The 26,327-nt window shown below is 39.1% G+C and overlaps 2 protein-coding genes across 2 annotated transcripts in view; one reads left to right on the forward strand and one right to left on the reverse strand.

Moving 5' to 3' along the window:
- The window catches only part of RASEF (RAS and EF-hand domain containing), a gene marked incomplete at its 5' end in the record, with an annotated part of 85,630 nt that overhangs the window by 52,453 nt on the left and 6,850 nt on the right, over positions 1 to 26,327 (forward strand). The window contains 7 exons of the mRNA XM_082611268.1: positions 4,211 to 4,445; positions 4,761 to 4,898; positions 5,015 to 5,162; positions 6,476 to 6,557; positions 8,010 to 8,124; positions 21,183 to 21,302; positions 23,721 to 23,797. Of these exons, the coding sequence (XP_082467394.1) occupies positions 4,211 to 4,445; positions 4,761 to 4,898; positions 5,015 to 5,162; positions 6,476 to 6,557; positions 8,010 to 8,124; positions 21,183 to 21,302; positions 23,721 to 23,797 (915 nt within the window). The remainder of the gene's footprint in view (positions 1 to 4,210; positions 4,446 to 4,760; positions 4,899 to 5,014; positions 5,163 to 6,475; positions 6,558 to 8,009; positions 8,125 to 21,182; positions 21,303 to 23,720; positions 23,798 to 26,327) is intronic.
- The window catches only part of LOC309799521 (uncharacterized protein), a 121,869-nt gene continuing 104,147 nt past the window's right edge, over positions 8,606 to 26,327 (reverse strand). The window contains exon 5 of the mRNA XM_082612789.1: positions 8,606 to 10,442. Coding sequence (XP_082468915.1) covers positions 10,326 to 10,442 — 117 coding nt within the window. The 3' untranslated portion in view covers positions 8,606 to 10,325. The remainder of the gene's footprint in view (positions 10,443 to 26,327) is intronic.

The following is a 26,327-nucleotide window of genomic DNA, read 5'->3' on the forward strand; positions in this document are numbered from 1 at the left end:
CTTATGAATATAGATGCAAAAATCCTCAACAAAATATTAGCAAACCAAATCCAACAATACATTAAAAAGATCATACATCATGATCAAGTGGGATTTACCCCAGGGATGCAAGGATTTTTCAATAGCAATGTGATGCACCACATTAACAAACTGAAGAATAAAAACCATATGATCATCTCAGTAGATGCAGAAAAAGCTTTTGACAAAATTCAACATCCACTTATGATTTTAAAAACTCTCCAGAAAGTGGGCATAGAGGGAACATACCTCAACATAATAAAGGCCATATATAACAAACCCACAGCTAACATCATTTACTCAAAGGTGAAAAACTGAAAGCATTTCCTCTAAGATCAAAAACAAGACAAGGATGCCCACTCTTGCCACTTTTATTCAGCATAGTTTTGGAAGTCCTAGCCACAGCAATCAAAGAAGAGAAAGAAACAGAAAGAATCCAAATTGGAAAGGAAGAAGTGGAACTGTCACTATTTGCAGATGGCATGATACTACACATAGAAAATCCTAAAGATGCCATCAGAAGACTGCTAGAGCTCATCAATGAATTTGGTAAAGTTGCAGGATACAAGATTAATATACAGAAATCTGTTGCATTTTTATACACTAACAGTGAACTACCAGAAAGAGAAATTAAGGAAACAGTCCCATTTACCACCTCATCAAAAAGAATAAAATACCTAGGAATAAACCTACCTACGGAGGTAAAAGACCTGTTCTTGGAAAACTATAAGACACTGAAGAAAGAAATTGAAGATGACACAAACATATGGAAGGATATACTGTGTTCTTGGACTGGAAGAATCAATATTGTTAAAATGACCATACTGCCCAAGGCAATCTACAGAGTCAGTGCAATCCCTAACAATGTAATCGCTAACAAAATACCAAAGGCATTTTTCTAGAACAAATAATTTAAAAATTTATATGGAAACACAAAGGACCCTGAAAAACCAAAATCATGTTGAGAAAGAAGAACAGAGCTGGAGGAATCATGCTCCCTGACTTCAGACTACGTTACAAAGCTACAGTCATCAAAACAGTGTGGTGCTGACACAAAAACAGACACATAGATCATTGGAACAGGATAGAGAGTCCAGAAATAAACCCACACACTTATAGTCAATAAATCTATTACAAGGAGGCAAGAATATACAATGGAGAAAAGACAGTCTCTTCAGTAGCCAGTCCCGGGAAAACTAGACAGCTACACGTAAAAGAATGAAATTAGAACATTCTCTAACACTATATGCAAAAATAAACTCAAAATGGATTAAAGACCTAAGTGTAAGATCGGATACCATAAAACACGTAGGGGAAAATGTAGGCAGAACACTCTTTAATATAAATCATAGGAATATTTTTGGATCCATCTCCTAAAACAAAGGAAATAAAAGCAAAAATTAACAAATGGGACCTAATTAAACTTACGAGCTTTTGCACAGCAAAGGAAATTATCAACAGATCAAAAAGACAACCCACTGAATGGCAGAAAATATTTGGAAATGTATGACCAACAAGGGGTTAATATTCCAACATATATAAACAGCTTATATAACCCAACATCAAATAAACAAACAGCTGAATTTAAAAATGGGCAGAAGAACTGAATAGACATTTCTCTAAAGAGGTTGCTGATGGCCAACAGGCACTTGAGAAGATGCTCAACATCTCTAATCATCAGGGAAATGCCAATCAAAACCACAATAAGATATCACCTCACATCTGTCAGGTGCTATCATCAAAAAAAATGATATCATCAAAAAACACAAATAACAAATGTTGGCAAGGATGTGGAAAAAAGGGAACCCTCATACACTGTTAGTGGGAATGTAAATTGGTGCAGCCACTGTGGAAAACAGTATGGAGGTTTCTCAAAAAACTAAAAATGGAACTACCATATGACCCAGCAATTCCACTTCTGGATATATATCTGAAAAAAACAAAAACACTAATTCTAAAAGACGCATGCAGCCCAGTGTTCATAGCAGCATTACAATAGCCAAGATATGGAAGCAACCTAAGTGTCCATCAACAGATGAATGGATAAAGAAGATGTAGTATATATATACAATGGAATACAACTCAGCCATAAAAAGTAATGAAATTTTGCCACTTGCAGCAACATGGATGGACTTGGAGGGTGTTATGCTAAATGAAAAAAGTGAGACAGAGAAAGACAAATACTGTATGATATCTCTTATATGTGGACTCTAAAAAATACAACAAACTAGTGAATATAACAGAAAAGAAGCAGACTCACAGGTACACAGAACAAACTAGTAGTTACTAGTGGGGAGGGGAGGAAGGGGCAATATAGGGGTAGGGCAGTAAGAGGTACAAACTATTAGGTATAAAATAAGCTACAAGGATATATTGTACAATGTGAGGAATATAACCAATATTTTATAATAACTGTAAATGGAGTATAACCTTTAAAAATTGTGAATCACTATATTGTATACCTATAATTTATATAATAGTGTACATCAATTATACTTCAATTAAAATTTTTTTTAATTAAAAGCATCTTGTAAATTTAATTTTATTGCTTTTGTGGCCTTATTGGATTTTAAGTTGTATATCTGTTTTAGTTTTGAGTTTTTTCTAAGAACTCTAACAAAAATATAACTTGTTTTGTATTTTTACATATTTAATTGTAATGAAAATATTCTTCAGGCAGATAAGAATAGTTTACTTTTAAAAGGGTATGTATATAAGTTGAGTTTGAGAAAGTCTGATCTATACCTATATTTTTTAGATTCTGTATTTTCATGGAAGTGATTTTTCAATCAGGATTTTTTTCTCCTTCATTCCTTATCAAAAATATGAATAGGTTAAAAAAATAAAGTTCTGACTAATCATGACATGGAGCTGAATTTGTACTATATTATAATGAGAATGATTTCTTTAGGTTCCTTATAGATTGACCTAAAATCAGTGTCAGAAGGAGAGTTTTATAAGTGATGAGACAAACAAAAAAATGTACACAAAAATTCACACACAGCCAGCTAGGTAGATTGAGATGTGGTATGAAATTCCTGTCCCAGGAGACTTTATAATTGAGCAGCATATTTAGAAAGAGTTAGGTGATTAAATTACCTTTTTAGTTAACTTTAAATATTTGATAATGGCACCAAAATATTTTTGACTTCTCAGATTTATATGGCTTATATTTGTATTTATATTAAGATTACCCTCTCTTTTCTAAGAACATTCATCTCTTATTATTTCTCGTATCTGGAGACCTATATACCCTGCCCATTTCCTCTTTCTGATGACATCATGTAGGCCAAGTGGCTAGGATGCCCAGTGTGTAGTAGGAACTAAGTAAGTTGTAACCCTTGTTTTATTTCAGTATAAACTTAGATATTTATGGGAATCAAATGGAAAAGCAAAAGTAAATGAGGTAATTAACATTTATAAAATGTTGGAGTTTCCCAAGTGGAAAGATCCATAGAAGTCAGGAGTTCTAGCCTTTGTATGGGGCATCTCCCTATGAAACCTCTCCCATAGGAGTCTTTCCAGACATGTCCCCACTTAGTGGCAGAAAATTCATCTCGTATGCCAGACCATTCCAGGGCCACACATTTCTGATTGCCTGTCATTTTTCACCATGTTGATTAGAGATGTGATTCCCAGAAAAGTTTATCAGTTGGCACTGAGACAATATAGTCTTCCTGTGTCCGCTCTTCAAATATTTGAGGAGAGAAACCATTACAACTTAAGCCGAGTGCACTGAAACATTTCTCAGACTGGAGGGTTTAAAGTCTCAGGTCATAATAGAGGTATTATCCAGAAATGGACATGCTGTTCAAAATATGGTCTGACCACATTAGAATAAAAAGGTTCACATGTTCTATGTACATTTTTCTTAACACAACTTGAGATTGCATTTACATCCTGGGCATTCTAATTCTTTTTGTATCAGGAAATAAAGAAGGTGATTTTTTTAAAATAACTTCCTTTATTAAATGTTTGATTTAAATGTCTTTATCTTAATTGATTGTTGCATAGAATGAACTATTGCTCTGAGCATTTTATTTCCCCTGTTGCTTAATCATGGAATATACTGTGGCTCTTGGCAAGAACGAGAATATCAGTCTTCTTGATTCTGTTGCTGTCTGATTCCATTGCTGTGTCATCTTGAGCATCGCCAGCCCTCAGGTACAGCAGTCCTCTCCTTTGTCACCAGGTCATCCCACTCTTCCTACATGGATGAGGACTGTGACTCTCTGGCCCTCTGTGATCCCATGCAGAGGATAAATTGTGATATTGACAGCCTGCCTGAGAGCTGCTTCGACAGCGGCTTGTCTACCCTGAGAGATTCCAATGAGTATGACTCGGAGGTGGAGTACAAGCACCAGAGGGGATTCCAGAGGTCACACGGCACACAGGAGAGCTTTGGGGGTGATGCTTCAGACACAGACGTAAGCCCCAAAGTCATTTCTCTCCTAGGCCTGATTTTCCATAGACATATGTATCTCACCCCGTTTGACCCTTATCTGTCATGGGCATTGTTTTAAAGGTTATACATGTGAAACATAGTTGGGAGAATGTTTCTCCCTATCAAGTTAGGGAAAACTCTCACAGATTTCCTTTTGCAGGCACTCTGTTCCATAATAGCATTGACTGTTGATTCAGCAGCATATTTTTCTTCTTTTTATTTCATGATGTATGTATGTAATGAAAGACTTTGGTTTTTAACGGCTGACTTTAAAAAAAAAAAAAAAAAAAAAAAACAGGTTCCTGATATAAGGGATGAAGAGACGTATGGCTCAGAAGGCATGGCTTCCATCCTGGACTGGAAGCCGCAGGAGTCTGCTAGTGAAGGCAGTGTCATTAGCTCCTTGAGAAAGCCCATCTCAGCACTTGCACCACAGGTAGGTGGTTTCAGAGACACTTTTATTCATGAACACTGTTCATCTTCATGCCATATAACTTACTAGGAAGAAAGCTGGCACTACCTTTGTCACTCACTGTGGCTTCCTTCCCCTAGACAGACATGGTGGATGATAACCATAAATCTTCCAGCTCACAGAAGGCTTACAAGATTGTGCTGGCTGGGGACGCTGCAGTAGGAAAGTCAAGTTTGCTCATGAGACTTTGCAAGAATGAATTTCAAGGAAACACAAGTGCCACCCTGGGTACAGTTCCTTTTTCCATGGATAATGGGAAAATGACCTTCTTTAGGTTGATTCTATTTTCGTTAGGGATTATATACAGACACACGGATCTCTCTCTTCATCTCTCTCTTTCTCTCTCTCTGTATAATAAATATGTATATAGGTAGAGGTGTGTGTGCGCACATGCACTTGCACACACACGTGTCGTCCTCTATAGAATAGCCCTTTGTTTTGGCTAAGGCCTAAATTTGGGAGGGGAAGACTAGCAAAGGACTTGAGGTATCTGCTTACCCAGTGAGATCAACCAAACAAAGTTTAGAGCCAGAGATGACAGATTCATTTATTCAGCAAGCATATCCTGAGTCCTGCTGTGAGCCACATACTGTTGTAGGCACTACGGATACACAATAAACAAAGTCGACTAAATCCCAGCCCACAATGAGGGAAATGGATGAAAAACACATTTTAAAAAATGAGGTTTGGGAGAGGTGCACTTTTACACAGGGTGCCCAGGGAAAGCCTTTCTGATCAGGTGTCATTTGATGTTGATAAAGTGAGCTTATCAATAGCCAGTTTGTCGTTAAGGTCAAAATCATAGCCGGGTGTATGTTCCCTCCCCTCCTTCACAACGGAATACATGAGTAATACCTCTCAGAACAAGGAAAAAATAGGGTCCTCATTTCCCAAATTTGCATAGTAATCAGTAAAAGGAATTGAAAGAAGATATGCAAATTATCATTTACTTTTCTTCCTTATCTAAAGAGTTCTTATTTTGATAACCAGAAACCTTAGAACAGATTACCTTCTTCACAATGGATGTCCTTCTAAATTTATGGTTCTCTGTTACACCCTTCAAGATAACAAAGCTGAAGGTTCACTTCAATTTGATTCATAAAAAGCCTACAATATTTGGTTCGGTTCCTAGAGAGCCTGGCATATATATACATCATATACATGTATTTATATACATATACATACACATGTATATACCTGTATATATACATATACATAGGCACATTTATGTGCATGCACACACACAGATATAACTGAGTCCATCTAATTATGTGGACACATAAAACATAGATTTTCCTTTTGTCCATAGATTAAATCCTTCCCCAAGTCAGCCAACCTGCAATAAGCATCTGCACGCACATGTGTGGTCTGACTTATAATTAGTATGTGAAGGTCACTGTCCTTGAAGGCCAGGTTCATTCCTCTCTGTCTTGCCGAACTTTGGCTTATTAGATTTGTCTCATCCTAGAGAGGGCTTAAAAGTAAAAACCAATGGAATTATTTACATCGTGTTCTCCATGTTCTCTTATATTCCTTTTCAGGAGTTGATTTTCAAATGAAAACTCTCATTGTAGACGGAGAGCGAACAGTACTGCAACTCTGGGATACCGCTGGCCAGGAGAGGCAAGTGCTTTCCATAATGCTTTGGGTTCTGCTGAGTTGCACAGACAAGCCTTGTAGGATACTTGGGGTGGGGGGGGTTGTTTTTTTTGTTTTTTTTTTTTTTTTTTTGCGGTACGCGGGCCTCTCACTGTTGTGGCCTCTCCCATTGCGGAGCACAGGCTCCGGACGCACAGGCTCAGCGGCCATGGCTCACGGGCCCAGCCGCTCTGCGGCATGTGGGATCTTCCCAGACCCGGGCACGAACCCGTGTCCCCTGCATCGGCAGGCGGACTCTCAACCACTGCGCCACCAGGGAAGCCCCCTTGGTGGTTTTTGTACTCATATAATTCTGATAGAGCACGTTAGAATTTCAAGAATGCTTGTTTTTTTCCACATCCTTTCCTCCTTCGCTGATCCATCAGTCACGTGAAAAGGATCTTTAAGCTTCCTTTGAATTGGTGCGCCACTGAGAAAAAGAGAATGCCCTATCCTAAAGAGAAAATTTCAGAGAGGCTGCATTCCTGAATGTGGCAACAGCATGAGGAGCTGCATAGCTGGGGCACCACAGAAGATGGAGAGGAGGACCTGTCAGTTCCCCAGTTCAAGGGCAGGAACACAGACCATTGATAAATAGCAGGCTCGCATCTGGCCACAGACAGTACCCTGTCTTTCACTGTTGATGGCCAGAGCATCAAGCATAGGTTTTAATCATATCTAACTCTTAGGGAACAGACTGTATCCGATTGTGCACCAAACAAGTATGGGGGTACCTGCCGACCTCTGTAACCAGGCACCATTCAGGGTGTTTAGATGCAACAGTGAACAGGTGGACACAGACACCTGCCCACATGGAGCTCATATTTTCTAGCAGCATTTGAAAAATATGTGTGGTTAACATAGCTATTTAAGATCCTGTATAATACTGCACTCAGTTTAGGACAGATAGGGTGAGGTGTCCTCTTCGCCTGGTGAGCCCCCAACACCCTGTGTGTGTGCCCTGTGGTGTTCCACATGGTTAGTTCTTCTACCACCCACCTACAATACTCCCTACCCACCAGCCAAAAAATAATTTTTCTGGGATGTGCCTCTCCTTCCATCCTTCACACACACCCTTCTGTGTCCCACAGCTGGGTTCTGGTAGTGTGTTGCTGAGGCTGAAATTTTTAGAAATTATGATCTCAACCTTGTCCTGGCTATGCTCTGGGGTTTGTAGACTTTCTTGGGATTATTTGGTGGAGAAAATGATTGGCTTTTCTAAATCACTAGCCCAGATTCTTATCCTGTTACCTTTCACCAGGTCATTCTAGGCCTCGGGGATGACTATTTCACAGTAAGAGGTTGCCATTAGATTCTTCTCAATTGGGGCTTGTTTTAAAAGATGAGGGGAAAGGGTGAGCATAAAGGAGATGAAGAATGAGGCAGCACCAAACTGACTGACTGATGAGAACCATTACGTGCTTTTCTCTCTTCCAGATTCAGAAGTATTGCCAAGTCTTATTTCAGAAGAGCAGATGGTGTTTTGCTGCTGTACGATGTTACGTGTGAGAAAAGCTTTCTTAATGTACGAGAATGGGTAGATATGATTGAGGTAAGAATTCAAAACAGAGAACCAAAAAATTACATAGGAGAGTTACAGCTTGTCTCAGGAAATGCTGTTTCTCTTCTTTGTCAAAACGAACTCAATTACAAGCCACTGATCCAGGCTCTCAGGAAGAACTGGATGTGAGAAGCGGGATTCCCAATGGCACTTGGCAGTACTGGTCTCCTCCTCAGTAGCTGGGCAAGTTCCCACAGAGCTAAGGACACTACTAAAGTGAGCTTCTGGGGTGGGGAAGGTGGGGGAAACTCCTGGGTTTTCTTTTTTTTTTTTTTTTTGCGGTACGCGGGCCTCTCACTGCTATGGCCTCTCCCGCTGTGGAGCGCAGGCTCAGCGGCCATGGCTCACGGGCCCAGCCGCTCCACGGCATGTGGGATCCTCCCAGACCGGGGCATGAACCCATGTCCCCTGCATCGGCAGGCGGACCCTCAACCACTGTGCCACCAGGGAAACCCTCCTGGGTTTTCTTATAGATATAATCAGAACCTGATTAGCAGCAACTGAAAATTCAGGCAACCCAAAAAGGGGAAGCAGCTCTCACAAACAAGGGGGGTGATGGGGCTGGGTGTGTAGTGTGACTAGAGGTGTAACAGGGGCTTCCACATGTGCTAGAAGTATAGGTGAAACACTACCTGGGTGTGAGCTTGCACCAGGTCCAAGTTCTATAGGAACTGTGTTCTCAACCTTATTCTGGCAGTGATTTGGGTCTTTACACACCCCCAAGGTACTACTGAAATACCAACTGGTATTTTAAATGTGTGGTAACTATCTGTGCTTTCTTTTGGTCAAATGAGATGGTGTCGTCCATCTGAGCCACTTTCATATCCTTTGTTTCATGGTAAATAATTTTTTAAAGTAGGAAATGATTTTGCCCAAATGTAGTGTGCTACCAACGGTTATTAATCACCATAAAACTACAGTTCAAGCCATGGTTCAGCATACTCTTGGAAAAAAAAACAAATCTAGTGGTTAATACAATTTTTCACGTACGTCTATGATCTATAATTTTTAACAGGCATTAAGTGCAGAGGTGGCTGAACAGAGAACACTGCTGTCTGATCTCAGGTTAGCCTCTAGTTTCTTGAGTTGGGCCTATTTCATACCCTATAAAACACCAGAATGAATGTTCTCTTTCTAACTAAAGAAATGATGCAAGAAATGACTGATTGAAATTGGCAATAAGACTCATTGATGAATATAAATAAGCATTTTGTTCAACTGAAATATCATGACTTCAAATTATTATAAATACATCGTAAGGGTTGACATTTATGTAGTATTTTTATTTCACAAAGTTTTCCACATGTTATATTCATCTCTGTAACATATCTGAGAAAGGAAGAAATGTAATGTTATTCTCACTTTTTATGAGAAACCTGAGGCAGAGAAAGTGTATGACACTGGCTTTTAGTTATTTAGAGGTTAGGAGTGGAAGAGGAATTGGACCTCCTGATTCAACACTGGTTGCTCCTTTAATTAAGCTCCAGAGTGAGCAGCAGGTTAAGAAAAAATCCATTGATGTCAAGAAAGAATCTCCGAGGTAGTTAGTGCATAGAGGAGAGGGATCTACTCAAGGGAACAGATTAACCTCCATGGAATAGGCTGGTGAGTTCAGAGAAGAACAAATGATCCCAACTAACTCATACCCACAGATATTTAAGATCTATAGCAAAACGTTTTATTGTTGAAACTGTTGGACTTGGTCTTCATTTTAAGACTTTGGATTATACTCAAGAAAAGGAGGCACAAAAGGCAGGGTCATCCACAGGGTTGAAATAGCCCCCTCAGTGACCAGCTGTGGCCTGTGCCAGGGGCCCTACTGCCATAATTTGCTAAATGATTAAGCACCTACATGTGGTAAGTGACCTTCTTAGCTATTCATGTTACCTTTCATAGGGTCTAAAAAGGAAGAAAACTGTATTCAAGATGAATTCTTGAATTTGTTATTGGAGAAAAAATTAGATACCACTGGGCATTTGACTTTCACTTATCACAATGAACCTTCACCACGGCTCACCTTTTCTAATTTGCGGAAATTCCAAGGGGGCAATTTATATAGCCACTATAATATAGGTCGGAACTAACTGTGAGGTTGTTGGGATAGGCAAGAGGATTGAGAAGCAGTAGAGTGTCAGTGGTGAATGAACGCTCTGAATAATACACTTCAACTGAAAACCACTGGGTTGACTGGTTCATGATGGTGGAGTAGAAGGACATGCACTTACTCCCTCTTGTGAGAGCACCAGAAGCACAGGAAGACACTGGAACTCACCAAAAAAGATACCCCATATCCAAAGACAAAGGAGAACCTGCAACGAGATGGTAGGAGGGGCACAATCACAATAAAATCAAATCCCATAACCGCTGGGTGGGTGACTCACAAACTGGAGAACAGTTATACCACAGAAGTCCACCCACTGGAGTGAAGGTTCTCAGCCCCACGTCAGGCTTCCCAACCTGGGGGTCTGTCAATGGGAGCAGGAATTCCCAGAGTATCAGACTTTGAAGGCTAGCGGGATTTGATTGCAGGGCTTTGACAGGACTGGGGGAAACAGAGACTCCACTCTTGGAGGACACACACAAAGTACTGTGCGCATTAGGACCTGGGGGAAGGAGCAGTGACCCCATAGGAGAGTGAACCAGACCTACCTGCTAGTGTTGGAGGGTCTCCTACAGAGGCAGGGGATGGCTGTGGCTCACTGCAGGGACAAGGACACTGGCAGCAGAAGTTCTGGGAAATACTCCTTGGCATGAGCCCTCCCAGAGTCCACCATGAGCCCCACCAAAGAGCCTCTAGGCTCCAGTGCTGGGTTGCCTCAGGCCAACCAACCAACAGGGAGGGAACCCAGCCCCCCTCATCAGCAGACAAGCAGATTAAAGTTTTACTGAGCTCTGCCCTCCAGAGCAAAACCCAGCTCTACCCACCACTAGTCCCTCCCATCAGGAAACTTGCACAGCCTCTTAGATAGCCTCATCCACCAGACAGCAGGCAGCAGAAGCAAGAAGAACTACAATCCTGCAGCCTATGGAACGAAAACCACATTCACAGAAAGATGGACAAAATGAAAAGGCAGAGAACTATGTACCAGATGAAGCAACAAGATAAAATGCCAGAAAAACAACTAAATGAAGTGGAGATAGGCAACCTTCCAGAAAAAGAATTCAGAATAATGACAGTGAAGATGATCCAGGACCTCCGAAAAAGAATGGAGGCAAAGATTGAGAAGATGCAAGAAATGTTTAACAAGACCTAGAAGAATTAAAGAATAAACACCTAGAAGAATTAAAGAACAAAGAAACAGAGATGAACAATACAAAAACTGAAATAAAAAATACACTAGAAGGAATCAGTAGCAGAATAACTGAGTCAGAAGAACAGATAAGTGACCTGTAAGACAGAATGGTGGAATTCACTGCTGCAGAACAGAATAAAGAAAAAAGAATGAAAGGGAATGGAGACAGCCTAAGAGACCTCTGGGACAACATTAAACACACCAATATTCACATTATAGGGGTCCCAGAAGGAGAAGAGAGAGACAAAGGACCTGAAAAATTATTTGAAGAGATTATAGTCGAAAACTTCCCTAACATGGGAAAGGAAATAGCCACCAAAGTCCAGGAAGTGAAGACAGGCCCAGGCAGGATACACCCAAGGAGAAACACACCGAGACACACAGTAATCAAATTGACAAAAATTAAAGACAAAAATTATTAAAACCAACAAGGGAAAAATGACAAATAACATACAACAGAACTCCCGTAAGGTTAACAGCTGATTTCTCAGCAGGAACTCTACAAGCCAGAAGGCAGTGGCACAATATATTTAAAGTGATGAAAGGGAAGAACCTACAACCAAGATTATGCAACATGGCAAGGATCTCATTCAGATTCGACGGAGAAATCAAAAGCTTTACAGACAAGCAAAAGCTAAGAGAACTCAGCACCACCAAACCAGCTCTACAACAAATGCTAAAGGAACTTCTCTAAGTGGGAAACACAAGAGGAGAAAATGACCTACAAAAAAAAACCCAAAACAATTTAAAAATGGTAATAGGAACATATATATCGATAATTACCTTAAATGTGAATGGATTAAATATTCCAACCAAAAGACACAGGCTTGCTGAATGGATAGAAAAACAACACCCATATATATGCTGTCTACAAAAGACCCACTTCAGACCTAGGGACACATACAGACTGAAAGTGAGGGGACTGAAAAAGATATTCCATGCAAATGGAAATCAAAAAGCTGGAGTAGCAATACTCATATCACATAAAATAGACTTTAAAATAAAAAATGTTACAAGAGACAAGGAAGGACACTACATAATGATTAAGGGATCAATCCGAGAAGAAGATATAACAATTATAAATATATATGCACCCAACATAGGAGCACCTCAATATATAAGGCAAATGCTAACAGCTATAAAAGAGGAAATCGACAGTAACACAGTAATAGTGGGTGACTTTAACATCTTACTTACATCAATGGACAGATCATCCAGACAGAAAATTAATAAGGAAACAAAAGCTTTAAATGACATGATAGATCAGATAGATTTAATTAATATTTATAAGACATTCCATCTGAAAACAGCAGATTACACTTTCTTCTCAAGTGCACACAGAACACTCTCCAGGATAGATCACAGCTTGGGTCACAGACCAAGCCTCAGTTAATTTAAGAAAATTGAAATCATATCAATCATCTTTTCTGACCACAATGCTATGAGATTAGAAATAAATTACAGGGGGAAAAATAAAAAATAAACACATGGAGGCTAAACAATACGTTACTAAATAACCAAGAGATCACTGAAGAAATCAAAGAGGAAATCAAAAAATACCTGGAGACAAATGACAATGAAAACACGACGATCCAAAACCTATGGGATGCAGCAAAAGCAGTTCTAAGAGGGAAGTTTATAGCTATACAAGCCTACCTCAAGAAACAAGAAAAATCTCAAATAAACAATCTAACCTTACACCTAAAGGAACCAGAGAAAGAACAAACAAAACCCAAAGTTAGTAGCAGGAAAGAAGTCATAAGGATCAGAGCAGAAATAAATGAAATAGAAACAAAACAATAGCAAAGGTCAATAAAACCAAAAGCTGGTTCTTTGAGAAGATAAACAAAATTGATAAACCTTTAGCCAGACTTATCAAGAAAAAGAGGGAGAGGACTCAAATCAATAAAATTAGAAATGAAAAAGAAGTTACAACGGACACTGCAGAACTACAAAGCATAATAAGAGACTACTGTAAGCAACCCTATGCCCATAAAATGGACAACCTGGAAGAAATGGACAAATTCTTAGAAAGGTATAACCTTCCAAGACTAAACCAGGAAGAAATAGAAAATATGAACAGACCAATCACAAGTAATGAAATTGAAACTGTGATTTAAAATCTTATAACAAACAAAAGTCCAGGACCAGATGGCTTCACAGGTGAATTCTATCAAACATTTAGAGAAGAGCTAACACCTATCCTTCTCAAACTCTTCCAAAATATTGCAGAGGAAGGAACACTCCCAAACTCATTCTACGAGGCCACCATCACCCTGATACCAAAACCAGACAGATACTACAGAAAAAGAAAATTACAGACCAACATCACTGATGAATATAGATGCAAAGATCCTCAACAAAATACTAGCAAACAGAATCCAACAACAAATTAAAAGATCATGTACCATAATCAAGTGGGATTTATCCCAGGGATGCAAGGATTCTTCAATATATGCAAATCAATCAGTGTGATACACCATATTAACAGATTGAGGAATAAAAACCATATCATCTCAGTACATGCAGAAAAAGCTTTTGAGAAAATCCAACACCAGTTTATGACAAAAACTCTCCAGAAAGTGGGCATACCTCAAGATAATACCTCAACATAATAAAGGCCATATATGACAAACCCAAAGCAAACATCATTCTCAATGGTGAAAAACTGAAAGCATTTCCTCTAAGATCAGGATCAAGACAAGGATGTTCATTCTCACCACTATGATTCAACGTAGTTTTGGAAGTCCTGGCCACAGCAATCAGAGAAGAAGAAGAAATGAAAGGAATACAAATTGGAAAAGAAGAAGTAAAACTGTCACTGTTTGCAGATGACATGACACTGTACATAGATAATCCTAAAGATGCCAACAGAAAACTACTAGAGCTAATCAATGAATTTGGTAAAGTTGCAGGATGCACAATCAATGCACAGAAATCTCTTGCATTCCTATACACTAACAACGAAAGATCAGAAAGAGAAGTTAAGGAAACAATCCCATTCACCATTGCAACAAAAAGAATAAAACATCTAGGAATAAACCTACGTAAGGAGGTAAAAGACCTGTACTCAGAAAACTATAAGACACTGATGAAAGAAATCAAAGATGACACAAACAGATGGAGAGATATACCATGTTCTTGGATGGCAAGAATCAACATTGTGAAAATGACTCTACTACCCAAAGCAATCTACAGATTCAATGCAATCCCTATCAAATTACCAACGGCACTTTTTACAGGACTAGAACAAAACATGTTAAAATTATGGAGACACGAAAGATCCCGAATAGCCAAAGCAGTCTTGAGGGAAAAATACGGAGCTGGAGGAATCAGACTCCCTGACTTCAGACTATACTGCAAAGCTATAGTAATCAAGACAAATGGTACTGGCACAAAAACGGAAATATAGTTCAATGGAAGAGGATAGAAAGCCCAGTGATAAACTCACCCACCTATGGTCAACTAATATATAACAAAGGAGGCAAGGATATACAGTGGAGAAAAGAGAGTCTCTTCAATAAGTGGTGCTGGGAAAACTGGAGAGCTCATGTAAAAGAATGAAATTAGAATACTCCCTAACACCATACACAAAAATAAACTCAAAATGGACTAAAGACCTAAAGGTAAGACCAGACACTGTAAAACTCTTAAGAGGAAAACATAGGAAGAACACTCTGACATAAATCACAGCAAGACCTTTTTTGACCCACCTCCTAAAGTAATGGAAATAAAAACAAAAATAAACAAATGGGACCTAATGGAACTTAAAAGCTTTTGCACAGCAAAGGAAACTATAAACAGGAAGCAAAGACAACCCTCAGAATGGGAGAAAATATTTGCAAATGAATCAATGGACAAAGGATTAATCTCCAAAATATATAAACAGCTCATGCAGCTCAATATTTTTTTTAACTGACAGTTAAAATGACTTTTTTTTAACATCTTTATTGGAGTATAATTGCTTTACAATGGTGTTAGTTTCTGCTTTATAACAAAGTGAATCAGTTATATATATACATAGGTTCCCATATCTCTTCCCTCTGCGTCTCCCTCCCTCCCACCCTCCCTATCCCACCCCACTAGGTGGTCACAAAGCACCGAGCTGATCTCCCTGTGCTATGCGGCTGCTTCCCACTAGCTATCTGTTTTACGTTTGGTAGTGTATATATGTCCATGCCACTCTCTCACTTTGTCACAGCTTACCCTTCCCCCTCCCCATATCCTCAAGTCCATTCTCTAGTAGGTCTGTGTCTTTATTCCCGCCTTGCCCCTAGGTTCTTCATGACCATTTTTTTTTCTTAAATTCCATATATATGTGTTAGCATACGGTATCTGTTTTTCTCTTTCTGACTTACTTCACTCTGTATGACAGACTCTAGGTCCATCCACCTCACTACAAATAACTCAATTTCGTTTCTTTTTATGGCTGAGTAATATTCCATTGTATATATGTGCCACATCTTCTTTATCTTTATCTTTATTCATCTGTTGATGGACACTTAGGTTGCTTCCATGCCCTGGCTATTGTAAATAGAGCTGCAATGAACATTTTAGTACATGACTCTTTTTGAATTATGGTTTTCTCAGGGTATATGCCCAGTAGTGGGATTGCTGGGTCGTATGGTAGTCCTATTTTTAGCTTTTTAAGGAACCTCCATACTGTTCTCCATAGTGGCTGTATCAATTTACATTCCCACCAACAGTGCAAGAGGGTTCGCTTTTCTCCACACCCTCTCCAGCATTTGTTGTTTGTAGATTTTTTGATGATGGCCATTCTGACCAGTGTGAGATGATATCTCATTGTAGTTTTGATTTGCATTTCTCTAATGATTAATGATGTTGAGCATTCTTTCATGTGTTTGTTGGCAGTCTGCATATCTTCTTTCGAGAAATGTCTGTTTAGGTCTTCTGCCCATTTTTGGATTGGGTTGTTTGTTTTTTTGATATTGAGCTGCATGAGCTGCTTGTAAATTTTGTAGATTAATCCTTTGTCAGTTGCTTCATTTGCAAATATTTTCTCCCATTCTGAGGGTTGTCTTTTCATCTTGTTTATGGTTTCCTTTGCTGTGCAAAAGCTTTGAAGTTTCATTAGGTCCCATGTGTTTATCTTTGTTTTTATTTCCATTTCTCTAGGAGGTGGGTGAAAAAGGATCTTGCTGTGATTTATGTCATAGAGTGTTCTGCCTATGTTTTCCTCTAAGAGTTTGATAGTTTCTGGCCTTACATTTAGGTCTTTAATCCATTTTGAGTTTATTTTTGTGTATGGTGTTAGGGAGTGTTCTAATTTCTTACTTTTACATGTACCTGTCCAGTTTTCCCAGCACCACTTACTGAAGAGGATGTCTTTTCTCCACTGTATATTTTTGCCTCCTTTATCAAAGATAAGGTGACCATATGTGCGTGGGTTTATCTCTGGGCTTTCTATCCTGTTCCATTGATCTATCTTTCTGTTTTTGTGCCAGTACCACACTGTCTTGATTACTGTAGCTCTGTAGTATAGTCTGAAGTCAGGGAGCCTGATTCCTCCAGCTCCATTTTTTTCCCTCAAGACTGCTTTGGCTATTCGGGGTCTTTTGTGTTTCCATACAAATTGTGAAATTTTTTGTTCTAGTTCTGTGAAAAATGCCAGTGGTAGTTTGATAGGGATTGCATTGAATCTGTAGATTGCTTTGGGTAGTAGAGTCATTTTCACAATGTTGATTCTTCCAATCCAAGAACATGGTATAACCCTCCATCTGTTTGTATTATCTTTCATTTCTTTCATCAGCATCTAATAATTTTCTGCATACAGGTCTTTTGTCTCCTTAGGTATATTTATTCCTAGGTATTTTATTATTTTTGCTGCAATGGTAAATGGGAGTGTTTCCTTAATTTCACTTTCAGATTTTTCATCATTAGTGTATAGGAATGCAAGAGATTTCTGTGCATTAATTTTGTATCCTGCTACTTTACCAAATTCATTGATTAGCTCTAGTAGTTTTCTGGTAGCATCTTTAGGATTATCTATGTACAGTGTCATGTCATCTGCAAACAGTGCCAGTTTTACTTCTTCTTTTCCAATTTGTATTCCTTTTATTTCTTCTTCTCTGATTGCTGTGGCTAAAACTTCCAAAACTGTTGAATAATAGTGGTGAGAGTGGGCAACCTTGTCTTGTTCCTATCTTAGTGGAAATGGTTTCAGTTTTTCACCATTGAGGTCGATGTTGGCTGTGGGTTTGTCATATATGGCCTTTATTATGTTGAGGAAAGTTCCCTCTATGCCTACTTTCTGGAGGATTTTTATCACTAATGGATGTTGAATTTTGTCAAAAGCTTTCTCTGCATCTATTGAGATGATCATATGGTTTTTCTCCTTCAATTTGTTAATATGGTGTACCACATTGATTGATTTGTGTATATTGAAGAATCCTTGCGTTCCTGGGATAAACCCCACTTGATCATGGTGTATGATCCTTTTAATGTGCTGTTGGATTCTGTTTGCTAGTATTTTGTTGAGGATTTTTGCATCTATGTTCATCAGTGATATTGGCCTGTAGTTTTCTTTCTTTGTGACTTCTTTGTCTGGTTTTGGTATCAGGGTGATGGTGGCCTCGTAGCATGAGTTTGGGAGTGATCCTCCCTCTGATATATTTTGGAAGAGTTTGAGAAGGATAGGTGTTAGCTCTTCTCTAAATGTTTGATAGAATTCGCCTGTGAAGCCATCTGGTCCTGGGCTTTTGTTTGTTGGAAGATTTTTAATCACAGTTTCAGCTTCAGATGCAGCTCAATATTAAAAAAACAAAAAAACCAATCAAAACATGGGCAGAAGACCTAAATAGGCATTTCTCCAAAGACGACATACAGATGGCCAAGAGGCACATGAAAAGCTGCTCCACATCACTAATTATTAGAGAAATGCAAATCAAAACTACAATGAGGTATCACTTCACACCAGTTAGCACGGGTGTCATCAGAAAATCTACAAACAACAAATGCTGGAGAGGGTGTGGAGAAAAGGGAGCCCTCTTGCACTGTTCGTTGGAATGTAAATTGATACAGCCACTATGGAAAACAGTATGGCGGTTCCTTAAAAAACTAAAAACAGAATTACCATATGATCCAGCAATCGCACTACTGGGCATATACCCAGTGAAAACCATAATTCAGAAAGACACACGCACCCCAATGTTCATTGCAGCACTATTTACAGTAGCCAGGTCATGGAAGCAACCTAAATGCCCATCGACAGACGAATGGGTAAAGAAGATGTGGTACATATGTACAAGGGAATATTACTGAACCGTAAAAGGGAATGAAATTGGGTCATTTGTAGAGTCATGGATGGACCTAGAGACTGTCATACGGAGTGAAATAAGTCAGAAAGAGAAAAACAAATATCATATATTAACGCATATATGTGGAATCTAGAAAAATGGTACAGATGAACCAGTTTGCAAGACAGAAACAGACACAGATGTAGAGAACAAACTTATGGACACGAAGCGGGGAAACCTGGGGGGTGGAAGGCATTGAATTGGGAGATTGGGACTGGCATATATACAGTAATATGTATAGAATAGGTAAGTAATAAGAACCTGCTGTATAAAAAATAAATAAAATTGTTTTTAAAAAACCTTAAAAAAACCACTAGGTTACAAAAGCTTATAAATAAAATTATGTCCATTTACCTGGCATGAATAATTTATTGATTGAATATTTTGGGTAAAAGCTTAATGGAGACACTTGAGATGTGAGATGTTTTTCCGACTTTTACACATTCAAAAATATATTGGGCATCCCTGCTTTGTGCATGTACTGTGCTAGTGCTTGTAGTATATCCATTAGTAAAACGAAGAGCCCTTCCCTATGGACCTTGTACTCTAGTGGGGAAGACATAACATGCCACAGACATAACTAAATAAAAGAAATAGAATGATAGGAAGTGCTAGATATAGGAACAAAACGAGGCCAACGTAAAGGACCTTATGGTGAGGCAGTGCGCTACAGGTAGTCAGGTTAGTCACACCAGAAGGTGATATTTGAGTCAAGACTTGAAGGAGGTGGCAGCATTTATCTGTATGACTTTAAGTCATTTAGATACTCAGATTCTTGGCTTACCTAAGTGAATATTTGATGAATGGCTTCCATATGATGCCCCCTTGAATACCGAGCAGTACCCCCACCAAACGCAATTACTTAACACATTAATGGGTAGGGCATCTAGTTTTGAGGAGGGCCTTTCATTTCCTTCTCCCCTTCGGTTTTACTTCACTCTGATGCATTCGGTTGGAGGAAAGTGGTTTGAAGAGAAAGGAAGTCGAATATAATTTCATTGGTTTTTTTTATGTACTCTTTTTAATTTCCATATATTTAACATTTTGGGGGCACTTCATTTCTTCTTGTGGATTCAAGTTACCATCTGTGTCATTTCCTGTCCACCTGAAGGATTTCCTTTATTATTTCTTAAAAGGTAGGTCTGCTAGCAACAAATCCTCTCAGATTTTGTCTATCTGGAAACAGCTTTCTTTTGTCTTCATGTTTAAAGGATGGTTTTGCTGACTCTATAATTATTTGTTGACTTTGTTATACAGCAGAAACTAACACAATATTGTAAAGCAATTGCACTCCAATAAAGATGTTAAAAAAAAAAAAAGAATCCATACCTAGACACATCATGGTTGAACTGCTAAAAGCCAAAACAAAGAGAAAATGTTGAAAGAGAAAATTCACTCATTGTGTACAGAGGAACCACAATACAATAATGACTCATCATCAGAAACGAGTCCAAAAGGCAGTGAAGTGGCATAATTTCATTGGTTTTGAGGCTCATTTCTTGATGCTGTTATCAGGTGTGGTACCAAAGTGGATGAGCACCTGGATGTTTTTAGGCATCACAAAGAGTCATTTCTCAGTGAGGGCTGCTGCTTCGCTTGTTTAGGAGCTATAAACCTGTTTTTCTAGTCAGGTTGTCTTCTGTTCTCATCATAGCCTGCTCAGGGGGATGTGTCCTTACTGACCCCTTCGTTTTACAGATAGGGAAATGGAGGCAGAAACAGGAAGAGATTGCCTGATTTCATGCAGCCGGCAAGCGGCCAGGTGGTGGGAGGGACAGTCTCAAACTTAACTCTGCCTCTCACATCTTACATTCTGCCAGCCAGCTCCTCTATGAATGCTGGGACAGACAGTGCAACAGTATGCATGTGCTGATTTGGGAGCATTATCCTGAGAATCTGTTACTTTGAATGACTGCTCCTTGACTCTTCACAAGAAAAATGTTGACATTTAGGGCCTTCTTATTTTGCTTTTGTTGTAAGCCAGCTAGCAGCGAGTGTGGAACTCTCAGACTCCATTTTTGTTCCATTATAGCTGAGGGAATATTTGTGTGTTTTGTACCTGCGATAATGAAGTTGTCTTGTAATCACCACTGTTTGGAGTGAAAATTATAGAAAATTATGTGGGCACTACAGCCAAATGTAATTCTGGGGTTGTGCCTCTTGAGTTCGGTATTAGTTTGTATAGTGGCAAGGGTGATGGAGTCAGTTTGGACCACCCCTGGCCCTTACAATGTCTTATTTAACCTCTCTGAATTTCAGTGTTCTGATGAAATGGGAAAAGGTTTGGCTCCTTTTAGAGATATTTTGAGGTTTAAAGATATTGTCTGTACATCATGTGGCATATAAGGGGCATTCAGAAATGGTAGCTGTTGTCGTCATCAACCTCATAACTTGTCCAGTGTTTCATGTATGCACAATTTCTTTCTTTTCTTCATGGTAGGATGCAGCCCATAATAGCATTCCTATCATGTTGGTAGGAAACAAGGCTGATCTTCGTGATGCTGCTGAAGCGGAAGGACAAAAATGTGTCCCAGGGTACTTTGGAGAAAAACTGGCCATGGTAAGAGTAAGAGTGGGTCCAAATTGGGAGGGACCTTTCACTTCTGTCTACATTTGCTGAAGAGGCTGTTTGACAAACTCCACTCTGTTTGATAAGTCTTCTGTCCCTATACAGGCAGAACTCCCAGTGGCCCCCATCCGTCCCATGAATGTAAATAATTACACCAAGAGTTAAATCCCTTGTGGAGGTAAAACAGTCACATGATCATTTTCCCCCACTGAGTATCAATGACAAAGAGAATGCAAAATTATCCTGTCTTCCTCCTCACTCTTCCCCAGTTCCTGGAATCCTTCTCTAGTCCTGGAACCTAGGTAAAGGAAGAAGAATGGGTGTCCTGTTTTGAAAAGATGGGTTTGGTTCCAGAGGGTCACTGTGCCAAGGGGCAGCAGATGGTGCAGTGTGTCACCTGGGTAAAGGGGTGAAGAGAATTGGAAGACTCATTCTTTTCTCTAAGATTTGTAGTCAGTTGGAATAGTATAAAAGTATTTTTGGCTATGCATTTGTACAAAGGATGGACCTCATTTCTGTCCAGATTATTATTGTGGGCAGTGTTTATTCTCTCATTATTATCATTGTGTCAGAATGCTATGTGGCCCCTCTTATGACTTGTCTTACCCAAACAAGGAACCAGATGCTCCTTAGGTCAAATATGAAGTTCTTATCATAACAGTCCGATCTGACATTGCTATCACGTTGTCTGTCATCAACATGAAAGGACTGCTCTGTAACACATACATGTGAACTTTAAAAAGAAGTTTCAATTCCACTATTCTAAGTTGGAATTGTTTCTTGTTTTAAATTTTAGAACTGTGAGCCAAATAATGATAAACATCAAAACTAGGCAGTGAAATACAGAAGAGATCCATTCAACACATATTTAATTGTATCCACCATGTGAAAAAGCACTTCATCGTGAGCTGAGCAAAGGGTAGAGAACAAAGGAAACCGTCCTTGTCCTCACGTAGCTTACTGTCTGGGGGAGACAGATGTTAAACCCATGTAATCCACATATTCCCCTAGAGAGCTCATAATTCCTGGCCACATGCCAATTTTATTCCCTCCCCCATAGTTTCTCAGGTTTCCCAAGGTTTGCTTATTTATTATGCATCTCATGTCCTCCACCCTCCTGCATCCTCAAAGGCCATCTCTATTTCACCCTATAACATCCTGGCTATGAAATTCAGCAGCAGCACTACCCATTTCTACTAGAAATACATTCATTTGGTGTATTTTTTAGATTTTCTATGGATTTGGGGGCTCATGGGTAAAGGTTTCACAGTAGCCTTTCCCCATTGTTTGGTTCTTCCTTCTCTCCCTGCTCCAGAGCACCCATCACATCCTGCCCGTATCCCACACAGGACTGTGTCGCCCACACCCAGCCCCACAGCACACATAATTTTCCTTTCCTAAAGGAAACTGTCTCCAGCTGTTAGACAAAGACACACAAAAATAACCTCATCACTTACAACTGCGGCAAGTGCTGTGCTGGAAAAATACATGCATCAAGAGGTTTTACAGTAGGAAGACCTAATACCAACTTTTCAGAGTTAGAAAACAATCTTAACTTCAAGGGAGGATTACCTAAAAATCTAGAAGGTAGGTAAAAGTCAGCCTGGGGAAAGGGTTACTAGGGATATGGGATAACCTAGGTAGTGGTAACAGCAGGTGAAAAGGTCCTGAGGTGGGAGGGAATTTGGAGTGTTGGGGAAATAGAGGGATGGCCAGGGTAACTTGAGCACTATGAGTGAGGGAGAGTGGTGGCAGGTAAAACTGGGAGGTTGGCTGGGGCCACATACAAGCTAGGCCTTGTCGGCCAGGTAAGCATTTCAACATTGCTTGAGAGGGATAGGAAGCCTCGAAAGGTCTGAAGGAGGAGAGTGATATGATCAGTGATTGTATGTACAACCACTGGGAGGTTAAATAATAGACTAGAAAATGTCCATTGGTTTTAGCAACACAGAGGCTGCTGAATCTTGATAGGAAAAAATGATAGGGTGAAGGGGGGGCGGGATGTATGTTAGCTGCCAGCCAAAAGGAGACATATTTTTGATGGACATTTAATTCCTAAGTGGTTACCTTAAGCTATCATTTTTCTCTCTCTCAAATTATTTGATAGAGAACATTTGGTAGTATGTGTGACACTTGGATATAAGAGCCTTAAACCATGAAATTTTGTACTGTGGGATTTTTTTTTTGGATGCAAAATAAAAATCCTCTGACTAGGAACTGTTCCTGACATAACTAGGCTCAAACCTGTTTTTTTTTTAAAGTCTTGAAACTCAATCCAATTTTTTAACTATTAGTTTTAGCATACTCAACAGGGCAATATTTTTATTTTATTTTATTGGTTTTAAAAGCGAACATTCCAGGAAACCGAATCAAAGCCTTCATTTAATGGTATGTATATGTTTTTTACAGACCTATGGGGCACTATTTTGTGAAACAAGCGCCAAAGATGGTTCGAATATAGTGGAAGCTGTTCTCCACCTTACTCGGTAAAGTTTTGCCTTATATTGGAAAACTGGATGTAGGATTGAATTTTCACTTAGCTGTTGTATGTGTCAAATTTCTTGACCATAATGTGAATCTACATTATGGGAAAACAATGTCTTGTCTTTCAGTAGTGGTTGGAGAAACAAACATAGTTTTTATAAAAAACTGGTATGCTGCTTGTTCACTGTGAACATTGGGAAAATACCTCTACTGCCAAACAAAGCAGGTGCATCTGAGGTGTCATTGACATTTCTGCAAAATGTCCCCACAGAGCTAATAGTTGATGTGTGTGAATCACTTCTAGGAACCAGATATTAAACACAAGAGACTATTATGAATATAACTATCTATTATATTATGACATTTTCCAAGGTAAAGGAAAAAGAACTCAACAAAACAAATTGTATATCATGCCAGTTGGAAGCACTTTGTTTACATTATTAACCAGGTAATTATTAAGCTAAGGCAATGGTGTTAATAATAAATAACATTTTGGGATGTGGATTAGAATGAAAATTGCATCATTGAGGAACTTGGTTTTAACTGTATTTTAATCCTTGCAGTATTCTTAGGAAATAACAATGTTTTCTGCTGGATTTACTTCTTCTGCCTAGTTTTCTGCCACAGATGAAAAGATGATTCTTTGCTGATCTAAAGGGATTCAATACGCCCCCCAAAAAGAAAGAAAAAATATAAAAATGCGCATTAACAAAATCCAGCCAATGATCTTTAATTGCTGACAAAGCAAAAACATAATTTTAGGCATGTAGAGATTTGTGAGATGATTTGTGAAATTCTGATTTTATAAGAATCTTAACTTTAGTACAGTAAGGGGCTCCGTGCTACCTTAGCTTCAGGCAGGGAGTGCTGAATTGCTGCCTGGGCTGAGCAGGAAAGGTGCTGCAGGCCAGGCCCTCCACATGGCTGCTGGCTTCTGCCCAGCACTTTGGAGGACTGTAGTATCAGGAGGCTCAAAGTCCAATCTTAAATCTATCCCGAACAGCTGTGGAGTCTTGACTAAGTCCCTGTCTTGCTTTAGGCATCTCTAATCTGTACAATGAGGGAAAGGGCTAAAGAAAATGATCCCTAAGGCCCCTTCTAGTTCTGACAGCCTATGATTCCATATATAATAGCCTGGACTCTACTGAATCACATAATCACTATTTAACGTGGAATTGTCTTGTGGGGTCATATTACAGTTAAATGACTCCAAATTGCCCTGGTCACACCCCGAGTGCAGAATCGATCCTCTTTATTATATCATAAAGATAGGAGAGCCAACGGCCTTTTCTCCTGGTGCTCCTGCTGGCATGTTGGGTCAGCCCAGCAGCCTCCCTGTTTATACAGTGTAGCTTCTTTACTTAAAACACCTGTGTGCAGGAGCAGTCTGATAACAAGGTCACTTCTTGTGAATCACTTATCAAGGAGATATTTAAATTGTTGCTATTGCATTATGGGCTGGTTTGAGGCCTCTAGGTTAGTTATGTTAACAATGTGTTAAATAGGAAAATTATAAATAAACCAAACATGTAAAGACTTTAATCTGCTTTATACTGTGTCATCAGACTGCTTGTCAAAGTACTCAAGTCTTAAATGAAAATGGTATCATTTCCACAAGTAAAATTACCACTTTAAAAAGTTTTACAGCTTTCAGAATGTTATGTATAATAGTAACTCCCCTTCATACCATGTCATGTCATAAAACTTGAACTAGAACAGTTTATGGGTTTGCACTGTCTGAAACAGTATTTGTTTTTGAAGGAAGGCCATAAATGTTTGGTTAACAACCTGAACTCCTCTGCTTTTTCTTGGAAAAACCTCTCTATCCCAGGAAAAGTTTCTCCTAGAAATGCAGTTTCCCTGTAGGGCTGATAGACATTCATTCCAACCATTGTCCACTGGTAAGTAAACCTGCCATCACTAGAGCCACAGGCTTGAAACATCTTTCAATAGATTCAAGTACAACAGGCATTAATCTGGTCAATGGCCTAAAATTTGAGAAAAACACAAAAAGCTCGGGCTGATGTATCAGTTCAGCGCCATTGCTGAGCCCATTGGGGATAAATCTGTCCATAAGATTGAGTCATTTAAAATGCAGTTGTTAAGCATATGGCAGTTTGGGGTGAGGTAATTTAATTTTCCCAGCCTTAAACCTGTTTTAGATGTTTGGAATTATATCTTCCTGATTTCCTTAAAGTGGGAGGTGCCTGCATCTTTGGTAGATTAAAGAAACTGAAGGCCAGGTGAACTATATGGGTACCTATTTTTTCTCCTTTAATATCTGCTTTCAGTGTTCAGTAATGTCTGCATTATTATCATTTCTGCTCAGCATGAAAGCCCTGTAGAGATATCAGGGTATGTAAGATAGGCTGTGCAATTTAACATTAGAGAAAAAAAAACAAAATACATGACCAGGCAGCCATATGATATGTAACTTACAGAGGCCTTTTAGACCTTCCAGAAGGGAGAGATGTGAGTTGTCTTGTGAAGATGCTATGTTTACTAAACCCACTGTACAGATAAGAAAATTGA

The sequence above is a fragment of the Mesoplodon mirus genome (genome assembly GCF_964341445.2).
Source record: "Mesoplodon mirus genome assembly, chromosome: 1".
Lineage (NCBI taxonomy): Eukaryota > Metazoa > Chordata > Mammalia > Artiodactyla > Ziphiidae > Mesoplodon > Mesoplodon mirus.